The sequence below is a fragment of the Durio zibethinus genome, chromosome 5 (genome assembly GCF_047325235.1).
Source record: "Durio zibethinus cultivar Kanyao isolate XHJ-2024 chromosome 5, ASM4732523v1, whole genome shotgun sequence".
In the NCBI taxonomy this organism is placed as follows: Eukaryota; Viridiplantae; Streptophyta; class Magnoliopsida; order Malvales; family Malvaceae; genus Durio; species Durio zibethinus.
Window position 1 is genome coordinate 2402142 of NC_143166.1, and position 17653 is coordinate 2419794.

General features: G+C 31.1%; 1 protein-coding gene and 2 pseudogenes across 7 annotated transcripts; 2 read left to right on the forward strand and 1 right to left on the reverse strand.

Annotated features, from left to right (window-relative positions):
• Window positions 1–78: 78 nt before the first annotated feature.
• On the forward strand, window positions 79–4004 carry LOC111281482 (rhamnogalacturonan I rhamnosyltransferase 1-like; annotated as a pseudogene). The gene is made up of 8 exons (XR_016342065.1): window positions 79–1674; window positions 1968–2035; window positions 2140–2228; window positions 2389–2553; window positions 2649–2939; window positions 3012–3216; window positions 3400–3557; window positions 3680–4004. The product of XR_016342065.1 is annotated as a rhamnogalacturonan I rhamnosyltransferase 1-like (transcript).
• On the reverse strand, window positions 3541–7646 carry LOC111282488 (transcription factor BIM2-like). Of its 4 annotated transcripts, none has more exons than XM_089760548.1 (8): window positions 7072–7646; window positions 6782–6866; window positions 6111–6180; window positions 5902–5997; window positions 4871–5265; window positions 4506–4632; window positions 4198–4332; window positions 3541–4051 (listed from the first exon to the last, which is right to left on the reverse strand). In XM_089760548.1, the coding sequence occupies exons 1-7, from the start codon at window positions 7199–7201 to the stop codon at window positions 4237–4239; spliced, it is 999 nt and encodes a 332-aa protein (XP_089616674.1). In that variant the 5' UTR covers window positions 7202–7646; the 3' UTR covers window positions 3541–4051; window positions 4198–4236. The 4 variants fall into 4 exon arrangements, with proteins under 4 accessions (XP_089616674.1, XP_022726331.2, XP_022726332.2 ...); XM_022870596.2 differs by having other exon boundaries at window positions 6782–6875; window positions 7072–7610; XM_022870597.2 differs by having other exon boundaries at window positions 3541–4332.
• Window positions 7647–13954: 6308 nt separating this feature from the next.
• LOC111281931 (phosphatidylinositol 4-kinase gamma 5 pseudogene) lies at window positions 13955–17290 on the forward strand (annotated as a pseudogene). 2 transcript variants are annotated; one of them, XR_016342067.1, is made up of 3 exons: window positions 13955–14194; window positions 14589–14641; window positions 14722–17290. The product of XR_016342067.1 is annotated as a phosphatidylinositol 4-kinase gamma 5 pseudogene, transcript variant X2 (transcript). The 2 variants fall into 2 exon arrangements; XR_016342066.1 differs by lacking the exon at window positions 14589–14641.
• The last annotated feature ends 363 nt before the right edge of the window (window positions 17291–17653 follow it).

Here is a 17653-nt window from a genome sequence, read left to right on the forward strand (position 1 = left end):
TCTTTATTATTATCATTATTTCTACAATAAAGCAGTACTTCTCTGATAGTCTTGTCACAACTTGCATTGCCCTTTTTGGCCAATGTACTGGATTTTACTCATTGAAGTGTTCTTGGCTTCCTTCTACAATATTTGTCTGTCACACCATATGCTGCCATGACTGAGCAGAATCCAGAAGTACAAGTACACATAGGAAGAAACTGCAGAAGGAACTGAAAGTTCAACAGTTTTCATGTTCTTTCCGAATGGCAGCAAAATTTTCCAGCTTCTAGCTGTAGAGGATTGTTTTTAAGTTTCTCTCAGATCTTTTATGTACAAAATAATGGTATCAAATGAATGCTAGCAGCACTGATCCATGTTGGTTAACTGTTCCCTAGCTTAATGTCACAGTAAGCACACTGGTCCAGGTCCAGGGATGTTGTTCCAAGTGTGATTTCAGTTGGAGAACCAGAGAGATCAGACCCAGAGTGCAAGGTATCCATCCGAGATTCAGACGGACTTAAATTTCAAACCTATTAGATCTAATTTAGCTTACGGCAAGCTAAACTCGAACAGGCTGTGCTTTCCTGACCAAAGTAGGAAAATCCCATCACACCTATATTACTAAAATTTGATTTGGTCACTGACTTCACTGATCTTTTATTTACAAAGAGATCCCAAGAGAAAAAAAAAATTACAAGAATTGAAATTTAAGTTCTAAATTTATTAAATTGCATGAATCAATTGAGTTTAGATGATATTTTCCTCTCAAGATATCATCACATGTTTAGAGCCGAAAATGATTAAATTAAGAAATGTGGTTGAGCAAGCTTATCAACATCACACTGTACGGTCACCAAAAATTGAAATTTAGCCTCTTACGGAACATGTGCTACATCTTGACAGTGTGAACCTATAATCCATGATCATTTTTATTCCATTAATTTCTTAGCAAATTCAATTAAGTAATTGAATTTAATTCAGTTGGATCATACAATTATTTTTAAAAGATGATATATAATTAATCTAAACTTAAATCTCATTACTTGTAATTTTTTTTTTAAATTTTTAGATTGTGACCTTATGTGTAGCAAAAGAAACTAAGTAATTTTATAATTGTCGAGCATTTATATATTTTGATTGATGTTGGTTGAAAATTATAAGAATTTACTATTTTCTTTTACTTGTAATGATGTATTAAAATTTTGAAAAACACTTGTGCATTTAAATTTAGAAAAAAAAAAAAGAAAAAAGAAAAAAAAGAAGGAGATGATAGATATCAAATTTGGTGCCAAAAGTGCCTAGTTTTCTACTATTTTTGGTACAAATACAATGTAACATATGTCTTGTTTCATATATATTGTATGATTTTCAAGTAGAGAGAATCTGTAACAACTGGAGAGCGGAGGGGCTGTGTGGAGATGGATAAACACACCAAAGCTGGTTATGAAGAGTCTGAATTTGTTGATAAAATAGAGGCGAACCAGACCGCTATCGGAGGGATTAAGGCTGAAAAGATGAAAACTATAGCTGCCAGGCAGCCTTCTCCATTATCTTGTATCAAATTCTGGGTTGTTGTAGTCTTAACCATGCTACTTATTCTTTGGGTCTGTGCCATGCAATTGGCAACTCTCGATGATAAAATCATGGTGCCAAAATCTGCATTCTATTTTCCATATTCTTTCCTACCTCAAAGTGAGTGCTACCCATTCTCTATAATCTCATGTCTGTTATTCACTTATTCTAGTTAATTAGCACGAAATGATAAAAGAAATTTGAATTAGTCCTTGATTCTCTTGCTTTTCCTTTATATTTTTTATATAAAAATGTCGCAACCTGTAAATAAAGAAAAGAGTTGCATGTATTGAGATTTGATCTCCAGAATTGTTAAATTCCACTTGAGTAGCTATAAAAACCGAGTTAAACTTCAGGTTCTTTTTTCTTCATTAATTCTTAATCCACCTTGAAATTGTTTTAATGGTCTGCAGGGGTTTATAAAAACAATGGATATCTGATTATTTCACCCAATGGAGGATTGAATCAGAAGCGACTTGGGGTGAGTAAACAAAATTTTTTCAATTACTAGAATGCTTTTAGATGTTTTCAATTGTCACCTTTTGTAAGTTCTGCTATTGATCATGCTTTATGTCCACTCCTTAGATTTGTGATATGGTTGCCATTGCAAGATATTTAAATGTAACATTTATTGTTCCCAAATTTGCTTATGGCACATATTGGAATGATGCCAGGTAAGCCAATTCAATCATTAATCCAATAGGATTTTGAATTGTCCTCCGAAGTTACCTTCATCTTGACTTTCTGATGGCCTAAAATTGTGATTAATCCATTGTTTCATTGCATTGTTGACAGCAAAAATGCTGACAATTTACTTTAAAAAAAAATTGGCAGCACATTTGCAGATATTTTTTATGTGAATCATTTCATTACGTCTCTTGAGAGATGAGGTTCGCATACTAAAAGAGCTACCTACAGAGCAGAAGAAAAAAGCTGTCAGAACCACTTTATTATATGTTTCCTATGAGTTTTGGTAGCTTGGAATATTATTATGAGAGGGTTGGTTCCCAAATTTTACATCAAAGATTCTTGTTGTGATTGAACTTAATTTCGATACATTAAACTTTATGTAATCTGATGCACATTTGTTTAAGGTCCTTCCTCGCATACAGAAGGATGAAATTTTGCTATTTGCTCGAACTGATACCAGGCTTGCCAAAAATGGCCTGCCTGAAGAGCTCCAATAACTGCGCTGTAGAGTAAACTACAAAGCATTAAGATTCACTCGAACCAATTGAGGAAACAGGCAGAAAAATTGTTACAATTTTGAGAGAAAAGGGTACTTTCATGGTTCTTCATCTAAGGTATGAGAAGGATGTATTGGCATTTACCAGCTGCATTGAAGGTTTAACCAAAGAAGAGGCTGCAGAGGTGAAAGAAATGAGGTGAGTCCCAAGAAACCATCCTTTCTATAGCATTAGTATGAAATTTGGTGGATCTAACAATGTCAATATCAGATATTCTCATGATGGGTTGAAGCATAAACCGATTAATTTTAAGAGGAAACGAGAACGTGGATCATGCCCTTTAACTCCAGAGGAAACAGCTTTTAGTATTCCACGCATTAGGCATTAATGGGAATACCACAATTTATGTTGCAGCTGGAGAAATATACATGAATGGAAGAGAATGGCAGGCCTGGCAGCAGCTCACCCAAATCTGGTGAGTGGATTTTATAGTATAAAAGAGACGAAATAGATGCTGAAATTTACATCCCGAACCTGTTGGAGAAATATTTTCTCTCAAGGGTGATTGCATGAACTAAATGAACTAAGCTCCTCCTTCATTAAACTAATTATTTCATTAAGAAATAAAAGTGTCCTGTTTTATTCTTGTTGGAAACAGGCTAGAAAAGAGACCATATTCAACCCAGTAGAGCTTGAGCCCTTCCTCAGACATGCAGATCAGATGGCTGCACTGGATTATATTGTTGCAACGGAAAGTGATATTTTCATTCCTACTTTTGGAGGAAACATGGCAAAAGCTGTTGAAGGCCACCGCCGGTATTTACTAATAACTTTCTTAATTATAACTAAAAAACTGTGATTGAACTGTTGCTTGTTTAGTTACATAAAATCATTTGATTACAAGGTATATATTGAGATTCTTTCTCATACTTGTACAGATACCTAGGATTTAAGACAACAATTTCTCTAAATAGGAAGCTCTTGGTTGGTCTGATTGATCAGTACAAGAATGGGACTCTGAGCAGGGACGAATTTTCCCTGCCAGTAAAGAAATCTCACGAGGATCATACCGGAAAACCAGCAAGACGAATGGAGATTCCGGACCATCCCAGACAGGAAGATTATTTCTATTCTAATCCTCAGGAATGTTTGCCACCAACTATCTCAACCACCAACTAGTACTTTTTTTTGGACATTGGTAACACTTTTTAGATAACAATATTTTTAATGCTCTATAATATATTTAAATCAATTCGTATGATACATCCATGATAGTACAGGTAAAGATTGACATCCCCTGAGCAGAAAATCTGTGGAATCAACCCATAAAAACACATAAAAGTAAGGAGAACAGCTCTTACCACGAATGTTAATGATACTAGGACCCCAAAAAAAACCAAAACCTCAGCATTTACAATAACCAAATGAAACTGAAAGAAAGAACAGAAGGACTGACCATGTAAAAATGAAGTTTTAGGAAACGTTGTAGCCAGTCTTATTTCTTCAGCCGCTTTTCAACATGATCAGAATCCTCTCCACCGCTCACATCTCTAAGATGTGTCATTTCCTGATTGGGAGAATTCTGTGGGTCCTGTAAAAATATTGTACACAAATAAGAGACATAACAAGTTTATGCAAGATCTAGTGTATCTTGACTATTTTGTTAAAATAGCTTTAAAAGTTTAGCAAAGAATAAGGAACAATAAACCCTGGAACAGGATCAACCAACAAGAACACCAAGATCTTTCCTTATTTCAGTCATACCTTAACAAATATTCCTGATGTTTGCCCTCTATTTGCACGCTTTCCAAGATCAATCTGCACTGAGATGTTGGCCTGTGACAGATCCAAACCCGCGCTCTGCAGTGCTTGTGTCAGAGAATTCAATAACCTGGTTGACATCAAAATCCATAGACATTATCAAATTATAGTTAAGCACCTTAAACCTACATGGAATTCAACAGCATAAGCAACGGAATTCAACATATGTGCAAAACAAGAGCAATGACGTAAAAGTTTTCAAGGGGAAAATTCCATATGGAATGGAATATATAAACTACACTAGCTAACCATGTAATTGATGTGCCATACACTTTGAGGACTGAATAAGAAAAAGAAGATATACCCACCCTTGAGAATAGACACTAGAAATGCTAATTGTTCCTCCTTCAATGGTCAGATCCTCCTTTTGGTTCAGTGTATCATTGCTGATAAGACACTCAGTAGATTGAGCATCAGAGATTGGTCTCTGAAGGGGATGCACAAGCACATTATCCGCATTTTCACCTTGGATGGGAAGAGGCATTCCCTTGTTTGCCAACTCAGGTTGCCGATCCATAGCTTTGGATGTAGCATCTCTGATAGGATCAGCTTCTACAGGATTCTGTGCACTTGTGATCATTGTGGGGTTGATATTGATGTTATTCTCATCAAACTTCCCAGTAAATGTTGACCCAGGGCCAGAACCAATTTTAATAGTTTGCGGATGACCAACAAAACTCTGAACACGCCAGTGATTTTTTCTCTATTCAAGTATGAAAAAAGTAAGTTACAAAATAAACTGGCACCATGTATAGATGCTTTCTTAAAGACCGAGTAAATTACACACACAAACAATTAACACCTTGAAAATAAGCAAAAAAAAGCAATGACATATAGCAACTATTCTAAGCAATGCCACAGCCAGATATTTATTTCACAGGAATCAATATAAGAACTAGCACCATATAGAAAGATAGCTGCTCTTACACATTAAGTTATTGAAATAATTTATATAAAATTTAAAAATCAGCAATATACAAACAAATAAATCAAGTATATTATCTCACTACTTCAACAAAAATTGCAGCAATGATAAAAAAAAATCATTGCTTAAGCAATTTTTGCACTTGTAACGATTTTATGCATTTCAAAGAAACCAGTAATAAACCCCAATAAAATATCACGAAATCATTAACAAGCCTGATGAAACTGAATTTCCCATCAGAAATATAATAATTAAAAGAAAAGCAGAATCTTAGAATACCCAGTAGCTTAATTAAGATGATATACACAAATCATCATGAGCATGTTTTTTTAAACCACAAATTAACTGCTTAAGCCACAAAAAAAACATATTATTTAAACCTCATAGAAAAAGAGCATTCAGTAAAAAACATACCCATGGCATTAGTTTCGTGGGCTCAGAGCTCCATCCTTGGTATGAACCCTCATATTTTTGAACCTTTGCCTGTAAAAATTGGACATATTCTATCACCTGCAATAGAACATTGTTCCATTAAAGAAATTTTACAAGCAGAATTTCTCAAAAGATAAATTGCTTGATAAATAATATATATGATAATTTTCATTTCCATATTCATGACATACCTCTAGCAGGAATGAAGCCGTATCTCTCTTTTGATCAGTGTTAGGTATTAGATCTCGCAACATTTGAAATCTACGGACATCAGAAAAGTTATCAGCATTACCATTGACAAAGTTAAGCAAGCATCATCAATTCACAACCTCTCTTGTCCATGGTACATCTGCTACAATTCAATAGCACTTAAATTTCGGTTCCAAGCTTTTCACATACAACAAGCACTTAACTGGTGCAAGTGAGGAACAAACAAACACTTTTCAGTCCCCTATTATATCCCACCATACATGACCAATAACATCTAAATTTCAAGAGCCATTTCAAGTTAAACCATTTACAAACTAAACTTAACCATTCTTTTAAACCAGTTCATATGCACCTCCAGCTCCAAATGCAATTAAATAGCTTTACACAAAAGGAGAACTCTTTGATAAAAGTTCAGTAGAATCATCATGGATTCATAATACAGTCAATTAGCTAGACAATCCATTTTTTCAGTCACCAATATTTGCACAACAAAAGTAAACCTAAGCCAATAAAGTTCAAAACTTACTTAGACTCAACCTCTCCCTAGCCATTACAATCAATGGTTTATGCAATTACCAGAACTTTAACTTGACAAACATATAGGATTACTTAAAGGGTATGACTGAAACCAGAAGAAAAGAAAAGAAGGTACCTCTCATTAATCTTACTCCTCCTCCTCTGCTCCATGACAGAGTGTTTTGATCGTATAGCGTTAGCCTTATCACTGTTTCTCCCATCTGCTTCCACAACCCCAGAAAAACAACAAAATATATATAAAACAAACCCAGAACAGAAAGCAAAAAATACCCAGAATTCCAAATTCAACAAAAGAAGAAAAAGGATACACATAGAAATATATATATATATATATATATGCATGTATATAAAGAAGAAAAGGAAAAGAGGGATCTGGGGTAAAGAGTGGGATCCAATCTAATATACCTTTGTTGGTGTTGTTGTCATTGGCGTTGACAGACAACGTTTGATTAGAAGAAGGCCTTTGTTTTTTGGAACCAAACTCCTCTTCCTCGTAGTCCTCCTCCTCCTGTTGACTTTCCTTTCCCCTTCTCATTTGTTTTCCAAACCAAAAAAAAAAAAAAACTATAAAAAGAACCCAAAATAAAGATTGAAAAAAGAAAGATAATTGGCTAGAATGATACGTAAAAGCAAGGAATTGGAGAAGAAGTGGAAAGGGAAAGTATGGACTTTTGTTGGGTTGGCTGGTTCCCGGCGTGAACAGCAGTGTCCTTGAACTTGTTTCTGTTTCCCTAAGAGGACATGGAGACAGAGATGTGATGTGGGTGAGTTCATGAATTTCCCGTGAGGTTTACGTAAATTTGGCCTTGAATTTTGTTCTTCATGTTATAATCAAATCAATGTAATTGAATTGCAATTTTTTTTTTTTTGCCCTTGATTTTCGATTTTGCATACAATCACAGATATCTTCTTTATTTACAATTTTTTTTTATCTAAGGGATGGAACATTTCACCCAAGCTCAAGCAGCAATAGCTTTAGTTCGGTGACGGATTCAAGATGCGGCGAATCTTAATAAATAAATATTATTATTATTATTATCATCGGACTTAAAGTTTTAATGATTTTTATATTTTGCTTCCACTGAAAAAGAAAACAAGTTTAAAGTTTTATGTGTAATTAGACTTGTTAAATAACCAAAATATTTGTTCAAATCTAAATGTCTGTTTAAAATTTTTAAAAATTTAAATAATAAATTAAAATTTATTAAATAAATTTAAGCATAATTTTAGGTTCATTTAAATTTTGAATTGGGTCTTGGATAAAAAAATTAAAGTTTGAGTTTGACCCAACCCAATCTAAATAAATTATATATAATTATATAAATATATATATGAATTTTTATTTTTATATTTTATTTTAAATTTTTTTAATTTTTTATTATATAAACTAAATTTAATATTTAAATTCGAGATTTATTTTTTTAATTTGATTCGGACTTAAAAAATTTTTGAAGTCTCAAATATCAAGATAAATTGAGCTTAAATAAGCATACAAGTTATTAATAGGAAGCATGAGTTTGATCCAACTTGACCTATAAACACTTTTATGTGTAACAAACTCAAAAATTTTGATTTTTTTTTGGGTTTTTTCTCCCATTAAATTGTAAAAAAAAAATATTTTACATTATTATTCATACCATATGGTTAATGGAAAATCATGAATATAGATAGGAGATGGATGAGACAAAGAAGCTTTTTTTTTAAGGTTAAAGTAAATCATAAATTTCAAAAAATATTTATATTAGATTTATAGATCATTAATTAAAGGAGATAACTAATAGCGAAAATCAAATCTAAATCTTACAAATAAAGTATTCAATCTTTATCAACTCAATTAACTCTCATTGACCGAAACAAACAAACTTCCCACTAAACATCTTATGCTTTCATAATCCTATATAATGTTTTAATCGTATTGAAGATGAGTCAATTAATAATTAAATTAATAATTAATAAAAAAATTTTATAATTCATTAACGAGCTATTGAATTAATAATTAATAAATATTTATAAACACTCTTAAATCCATTTTCTCATTTTATTATCATAAAACACAATAATTATGAGTAGAGATTATGAAACAAGCTAGCCATTGGAGATATTTTTCTTCATCTTAATTGGTTGAATTTTAAAATGGAGTAGTTGAACCAATTCAATATATCAAAATGGCTTTGGTTGTTAAATAGAGAACATTGCATTATGTTTAATTTCATTAACCATACTCACATGTTTATTCTTAATTGCTCCTCATTGTTAGTTGCTTGTTCTTAAAACAAATATCATAAGTTCATAACTATCTTTTACACCTTAAGAATTAAAAAAAAAGGCAAAAAGGTTTAATTTCACTTTCATGAAAGCTCTTCTTTTAACATTATCTTAAATTACTTTAGTAGTATAATGTTAACATCAATAATTAAGTAATAAATTTAACATAAAATTTAATCTAATTGATTCATATATTCATTTTTCAAATATGATATTCTGTAAGTTTAAAATTTAAATTTTATTATCTATAATCTTGTTATTTATCTCAAATTAAGAATTTTTTTATACGAAAAAAATAATTAAGTTCGACATTTATGTATTTATGTTTTTTATGAAAATTTCAATATTGCCTTGCCCACTATCAAGTGTAAGATATGAAAAGATGTTTTTATGCAAATTAGCTACTAATTTACTAAAAAAAAAAAATTCATACGTAAATAAAGTTTTTATGCAAATTAGCTACTAATTTACTAAAAAGAAAATTCATACATAAATAAAGGGTTTTTTTTTATTAGTTTCAAACCATTTTATAATGGAAGGATTTGTTCATAAGTGTATCATTGATTTTCAGCAGGAATTGACAAAATAGACCTTTTGAATCAAATATATATTATTATTATAATAGGTATTTTGGAGATTTTAACTAGAAAAAAGTGGATGGAAAATTACACTTTAAAACAGTCTTTTTTCAAAGTAAAAGTCTTGGAATTGAGCTGGAATTTGTTGACATTTTTCGTTGAAAATAAAACACTTTTTTTTTTTAATAAATGAGGAAAATGAAAATACAAGTTGTTTAACGTGTTATGGTGGCAGTAACAGTATGCTTTCCCTGTTTCATTACTCTTCAGACAAGACATCACAGGGGGAAATCTGGACAAGTGGGGACCAATCAAATTGATCAAGAAAAGAGATCTTAGAATTGAATTGTAGGGAGGAAAATTGCTGGCTGTCAGACAAAATCATGTTCATCAGTCAAACCTTATAGTAAATAAAGGGTTTTTTTTTTTTCTTTTTAGATTTCAGTTATATAATAATAATTATTTTCTTCAATTTCAATTTCTTGAACTTCAAATTGATTCTTTCTTTTCCTTTTTCTTTAGATAAAGAGAGTGACATGATCAATGATTTTTGTATTTGATTTAATAAGATTAATTTTTTTTTAATTTAAAGGTCGAGTCGATTTTCTTTTAAGATTAAATTTTAGATGACATCACTTCAATCTAGGGATATACAAAAAATATATTTTTTATTATTTATTTAATTATATTTATTATATTAAAAATTATTAATTTAACAAAAATATTATATTAAATTAATTTTGAATCATATCAATTATATTTTATAAATCTATAAATTAAATAAAAAATATTATTTTAATATTAAACCGAATTCATATATAAATTTTAAGAGATTCAATTGAATAAAAACTTATCCGGACTCTGCTAATTGTCATTTGTACTTGTTCCTACCGTCAAAATGATTAAAATAAATAAATAAAAAACAATGTGATGGTACGTTAAAAATGTTTTTGTATTGATTATCCAAATCAAACCTAAGTTTTGTTAAATAACAAATGCTTACTAACTGGTCAAGCTGATGAATCATCAATCATAATTTAAAATAAAATTTTCAATTCAAAGGGAAAATTTTTGGATCAATTACAAAACAACACATTTTCTTTGAAAATTTTGTTTATGACTTTGCATCACCCATTGATTTTAAATAAAACAAAGGCAAATGTAGGCTTATCGAGGGACTTAAAAAAAAAAATTTACGACAAAATTTAAATTACTCAATTTCATTTGAATAAGATATAATTAAATGATTTACGATAAAATGAGATTTGAGTAAAGATTTTGTGTTTGAAAATTTTAAATTAAACATTTTACCTGTTATATAAAAAAATAAAAATATATTCGAAATCGAAAAACCTATTCTTTTTTACTTGTAAACATAAAGGGGATAAATAAAAATTATGTGGAATTATATTAGTATATGATTTTTATTTTTATTCAAATATTTTATTTTAAAGTAGAAATAAAAAATGATAATTATTTATTAACAATTGTATGATCTATTGATAAAACGTTAAACTCTTAATTTTAATTATCAAAATTTAATATTTAACAAAATCAAGTGAAAAAATGACAATTATTTTCACTTACATGCCTCTTAAATTTGATGTCCAAACATGAGAATTTAAATTATTTTTTCAATTCTGTCATATCCTCTAAAAAAAAAACTCAATTCAAAGACATTATAATTATATTTGATCATCAACCACAATAAAAAGGGAACTATTTTGAGATCTAACTCTCCCACTTGACCATTAAATACCCATTTTTACAAGAATTTAATTTGGAAAGTTTAATGCATCATGGAGGCAAGATCTTAAGGCAAGATCTTACTTTAAATTGCATTGATTTGATTAATTGATTCTGTACCCAAAGGAAAATTTGCATTTTTTTTTTTTTTCCAATCTTTCATGGATAAACTTTTTTAACAAAGCAAGTTGTAATTTAGAGACAAAAAAAGAAAGAATTTGAAGGTGTTAATATTTAAATTTCAAATTTACTATATGCTATTTATTAAATATGTTTAGTAGGGGTAAGGAAAAAAGGTTGAAAATTAGTTTAAAATCGTAGTGTTCATTTTAATTTTTTTATTTGATTTAAATTAAATTCAACTATTAAACATATATATTAAATTCGGATTAAATTTTGAATTAAGAAATGAAAAATAGAAATTAATTAAATCAAACTGAGTTATATATTTTTATTAGTTTTTATATATGTTTTAAATTTTTATAAAATAAAAATAATTAATTTATTTTAAAAATATTTAAAAATATTAAAAATTTATATTAAAATAATATATAAAAAATAAAAAAATTAATGAATCAAATTAAACTGATAAAATTTAATTAAAGTTAGATCAAATAATATAAAAAATTAGTTTGAATTGAAATCGAATTTTAAAAATTTATAATACTATATATTATTAAAAATATTAAATCAAATCAAATCTAAATCATTTTCTCCTTTAATGTTTAACATGAAATAATATGGAAAAGTTTATGGAGTAATTGGCCGAGCCAACAAAATTACTTTCAAAAAACTCCATGCGTAAAAATTAAAAAATGGGAGTTAGTGATACTAGGGTTGGTAGCTCAATTTGAGCCCGACAGATTTCGATACTACTCAATCCGATCATATAAGATCAATTTTTTTTTTTAAATTCGAGTTTCGAGTCGAGTCGGATATGATATTATTAAGAGAAAATCAAATTCGAATTTTAAGTAAACTTAACTTGATCCGATCTGATATTATATTAAAAATTATTTTTTAATTTTTTATTTATATATAATTATATATTTATATTTAAAAAATAATAATTTATATTTTTAAAAATAATATTTTATCAATTTCGGATTAGATACGATTTATATAATATCATATTTTGTTTGGATTCAGATATAAAAAAATAAAAAAAATCAAATCAAATTGGGTTTAAATTTTTTTATTATAAAATCAGATCAAATTCAAGATGAGCAAAAATCTATTTTGATTCGATTTATTGTCAATCCTAAGTGATCCTTTTAATTTTGGATTGATTAGGGTAAATCAAATTTTTTATTATAATCCAATAAAGATAATATCCAAGATTGCCCCCATTTGTCTTGGTTGGATGTGACAAAAGGTTAGTGCCAGAAAGGGCACATATGTCAATTTATGCCATTTTTCAAGCAGTCCAAAAATAAAATAAATAAATTATCCCTTTTTTGTCGGCCTTTGGACCACATAATCAAATCAAAGCAACAAATCCAAAAACATCCCTTCACAATCAAACAACTCATTTGAATAAAAAACAAATGAGTTGAAGTAATTTCTTATGAGAAAACTTTTTAATAAAAATCTGATTTTTTAAATATTTTAAAGAGTAAAAGTTTATTTATATCAATTAAATGTTATATTTTTTAAATTCTAAAGTAAAATTAAAAATATAACATGTATGTAAGTGGATAGCTTTTCATTTTTTAATTGGATTTTAAAGCTCCCAAAAAAAAATCAATAATATTAATTTTGTAAAGGATGAGAAAATCAGAGGGTTTTTATGCAGCATTCTTCCCTTCCTTATTTTATTATTTTATAAAAATTTATTTTTTTTACTTTTTTATTTATTAAAATTATTTTTTATTATTAAATTTTATAAAAAAATTAATAAAAGTAAGAATGATTAAAAAATTTATATTTGATTAATTTTGATTTATATCTATATAATATTAGTGCATTTAAAAAAAATACAGATTAAATTAAAGTTTGTTTAAAAATAAAATCGAGTTAAAAACGAATTTAAAGTATTTTATTTCATATACATTATCCACATAATACCTCTTTTAATTTTTTAATTTTTTATTATTTTTAAAGCTTTCACTTTTTTTGGGTTTTTTTTTAACTTTTATTTTTTATTAAATAAATTTTATAATAAAAAATAAAAATAACAAAATAATTCATAAAATAAATTTTAATTCATTTCGATTCAATTGATGTTTTTTTTTAATTCAAAATAATTGAGTTGATTATTCTTTTAAATCGATCTCAAATTAAAATAAAATTTCAAATATTATATCTCGATTTATATAAAAATATATTTATATTATTTATTTAATTCTATGTCAAGATATAATTATAAGATTACTAAAATCGGGCCATTGGCTATCACTACCCGGGAAAGATGGGTGACTCCCTCGAACTCACCTTCACATACAAATCCCAATAGCAAAATCCATCCAACGGCGCTCGCTCTTCCTCTCCTTTCACTTACATCCAACGGTCCACATTCCTCGTTCTAGATCCTTCTATTTTTCCTAAACAAAACAGAGGCCAAAAAAAGAAAAAAACCCAAAAATGATAAAAATTAGCGAGAGAGAGAAAGCAAAGTGATATAGTTAACCAGGGTTAGTTAATTAACCCTAGAAAGGCATGGCAATTGAGTTAAAGAACGTTTCTTCGAGGAAGGAGACAAAGCTGAAAGGTAAAAAGGAAAAGAAAGAAAGAGAAAGATATAGAAAAAGAATGAAGCTTTCCTGTGTTTAGGCAACTGAGTCAATCTGGACGATTCTTGCCTCCTTTTACACTTCCCCTGATTCCTTCCCTTTATTTGACTCGTCTATTCCGATTCTTGAAGTAACTCGGGATTAATTTAATCGAGAAGGCGGGTAATCGAGATTTCTTCGTACCCTTCCTTCAGATCTCGATATCCGGTAAGTTAACTTTGTTAAATTCGTTGGTTTAAACTGTTTTTTGTTCGGTTTTTCCTAGGTTCAGTGTCGGGGCTTGAAGTAAAATGGAACGTTGAAGATTCAATGTCTAAAGAGTTCTCTTTTTTATTTATATTTGTTGAATTAATTGAAAATTTTGAATATTGAAAAAATGCTTTAATTTTACTCTGTTCTTTTTGGATGTGGGATTGTGTTTGTTTTAGATTTCATGGATGCATTGATTTTGGTTACTGCTGCTTTACTTAGCTAGCTTTACACTAGTTTGTCTGAGTTCTAGCCATTTAGGGAACGTTTGGGTATGTATAATGATAATAATTCTTTTATGTGCTAAATCAAAATCAGGGTTTTGATTCAAATCTGGGTTCTTATTTTGCAGTAGCTAGCTTTAGACTGGTTTGTCTAAGTTCTGACCATTTAAAGAATGTTTGGGTATGTATAATGATAATAATTCTTTTTATGTGCTAAATCAAAATCAGGGTTTTGATTTAAGTCTGGGTTCTTTTTTGCAGGTTTTTCCGGGTTTCCTACTGTATATGGCTATTAAAAATGGCTCGTTCAATGAAGTATAGGGATAGATCTTTATGTTCTATCGATTTGGTTCTGTTTTTTTATTCTTTTTAAGTTTTTGGGTTGGGTTTTTAGTTTTGGTTTCTTTGGTTGATGATTGTTGGTGAATTGGAGTTTTTTCTTGTTCATCTGCTATTGGCTTTGGAGTTCGGGGTCTTCTTGGAGGGGAATAAGCTCTCTTCCATTGTTGCCTCTGCCTCCAGTTGCCAGGAAAGCAGTGATTGGTTTTTCTTGACTTTTCATGTCTCGTAAATTGGACAGTCCTGTTCAGACTCAGATGGCAGTGGCAGTGTTTAAAAGTCCTCTTAGAGGGGAATATCCTAGGAACAATGGAATGGAAGGGAGACAACCTTCTTGGAGGAGACGGGTTTTTGTGCAAACAGAGACTGGTTGTGTCTTGGGCATGGATTTGGATCGCAGTGACAATGCTCATACAGTTAAAAGAAGGTTGCAGGCCGCCCTTAATTTCCCCACAGAGCAAAGCTCGCTGACTTTTGGGGATGTGGAGTTGAAGAATGATCTTAGTGCTGTACGGAATGATTCTCCACTTCTCCTAACACGGAACTATCTACATAGAAGCTCCTCAACACCTTGTCTTTCGCCTACTGGAAGGGATCTTCAGCAGAGAGATAGAAGTGGTCCTATAGAGATACTGGGGCACTCTGATAGCTTTGACATATTAAAAGTTGTGGTGAAGGACATTGTTAAGGCAATTAAAATGGGTGTTGATCCACTTCCTGTTCATAGTGGTCTGGGGGGTGCCTACTATTTTAGGAATCCTAGAGGTGAGAGTGCTGCAATTGTAAAGCCCACAGATGAAGAACCTTTTGCACCAAACAATCCAAAAGGCTTTGTTGGGAAAGCCATTGGACAACCAGGTTTGAAACGTTCGGTTCGCGTAGGGGAGACTGGTTTCAGAGAAGTTGTGGCTTACCTTCTGGACTATGATCATTTTGCGAATGTGCCACCGACAGCACTAGTGAAGATTACTCACTCGGTCTTCAATGTCAATGATGGCGTGAATGGACATAAGCATCACAAGAAGAATCTGGTTAGCAAGATTGCATCTTTCCAACAGTTTATACCTCATGATTTTGATGCTGGTGATCATGGACCCTCAAGCTTCCCTGTTTCTGCTGTGCACCGCATAGGGATACTTGATATACGGATATTTAACACGGACAGGCATGCAGGAAACCTTTTAGTGCGGAAGCTTGATGGCATTGGGAGGTTTGGTCAGGTAGAACTCATTCCTATTGATCATGGCCTTTGCTTGCCGGAAACTTTGGAGGATCCATACTTTGAGTGGATGCATTGGCCTCAGGCTTCGATTCCTTTCTCCGAGGATGAACTTGAGTACATAGAAAAGCTAAATCCTTTTAAGGATTGTGAGATGCTGCGGAGGGAACTTCCCATGATACGGGAGGCTTGTCTCCGTGTTCTGGTACTCTGCACAATTTTCCTTAAGGAAGCTGCAGCTTTTGGTCTGTGTCTTGCTGAAATTGGTGAGATGATGAGTAGGGAATTTCGGAGTGGAGAAGAGGAACCTAGTGAGCTAGAGGTTGTTTGTCTCGAGGCGAGGAGGTTGGTAGCAGAGAGGGAGCTGTCATCTCCTAAGTCTGATGTGGAAGATGCTGAATTCCAGTTTGATATTGACTGTGAGGAACCAGAATCAGACTTAACCCCAAAAGTGGCTACAGATGATTTTATGACCAGATCACCATTCCAATTTGGAAATGGATTTGTGAATAACCGTTTTCCACTTTCAAAGCTGGAGGAATGCTTTGAGGAAGATGCCGAAAGTGAAGGAGAAGCAGAGCAGGAGGGTTTTTCTGCTTTCAAAGCTCTTGAAAGGATCCCATCCATTTCAAAGCTTTCGATGTCACTTAAGGATACGAGCATAGGTGACAAGAGCCAGAAGTATTCAAAAATTTCTGGAACAAAACAAGAGAATGGATATCTGACTAGCTCATACGGGCATAGGAGTGCAAATGAGCAGCTTCCTGCAAGTGTGGGCTTTGTGAAGCTGGGTGACATGAACGATGAGGAATGGGCCTTCTTCTTGGAGAAGTTTCAGGAGTTGCTCCACCCGGCATTTGATATACGTAAATCCGATATCTTAGGTCAGAGGCAGATACAGAGGCTTGGTACTTCTTGCCAGTTTTGAGATTGAGGTGCCGGTATATTGACACCAGAGAGTTGAGTTCGACTTAATATGAAATAAGACTTTGTAGGTTTGTTGGGACTTGCGATGAAGGATTGTTAGGATAGATTCAGTATAGGCTTTTGCCCCCGGTAATGTTGTTGTTTGGGAGCAGCTGTAGTAGGAATCGCTGTAAATATTCTTTGGTTTCATCAGCCAAGTGGAGAGCTGAGTAGAAATGTAGAATTGGTTGTATTTCTTCTTGAAGCTTTTAGCTTTGATTTTGTTTATCCGCCTTCTTTTCTTTCCCTTATGGACTTTGATAAATAATTTGTAGATTGGAGTATAAAAAAGAATATTTGTGTAAATATGGACGTTTCATTGTTTGTGTTCTGTAAATCTTGCATTGGAGTCCATTGTTCATTCGAGTTGGATTGCAATTTGCGAAGTGATTGGCATTTCTGTTTTGCTTTTTCTTAGGTTCCTCTGGTTGTATGATAGATGAATATTAGTCAAGTGATGGGATGTTCTTACTTGTTATAATATGATATAATTAATCTTTCATACAATTCTTTTCAAAAACATTGATAACTCAAAACTCTAAAGAAATTATAAGAATCAGTAAATCTATATTGTTGGTCCACCCTACAACTCATAAATGTAATTAGTGGAGTAAAGCATTATACAATGAGATCCATTCTTATCAATGTGTGAAACTGAGTTATTTGAAG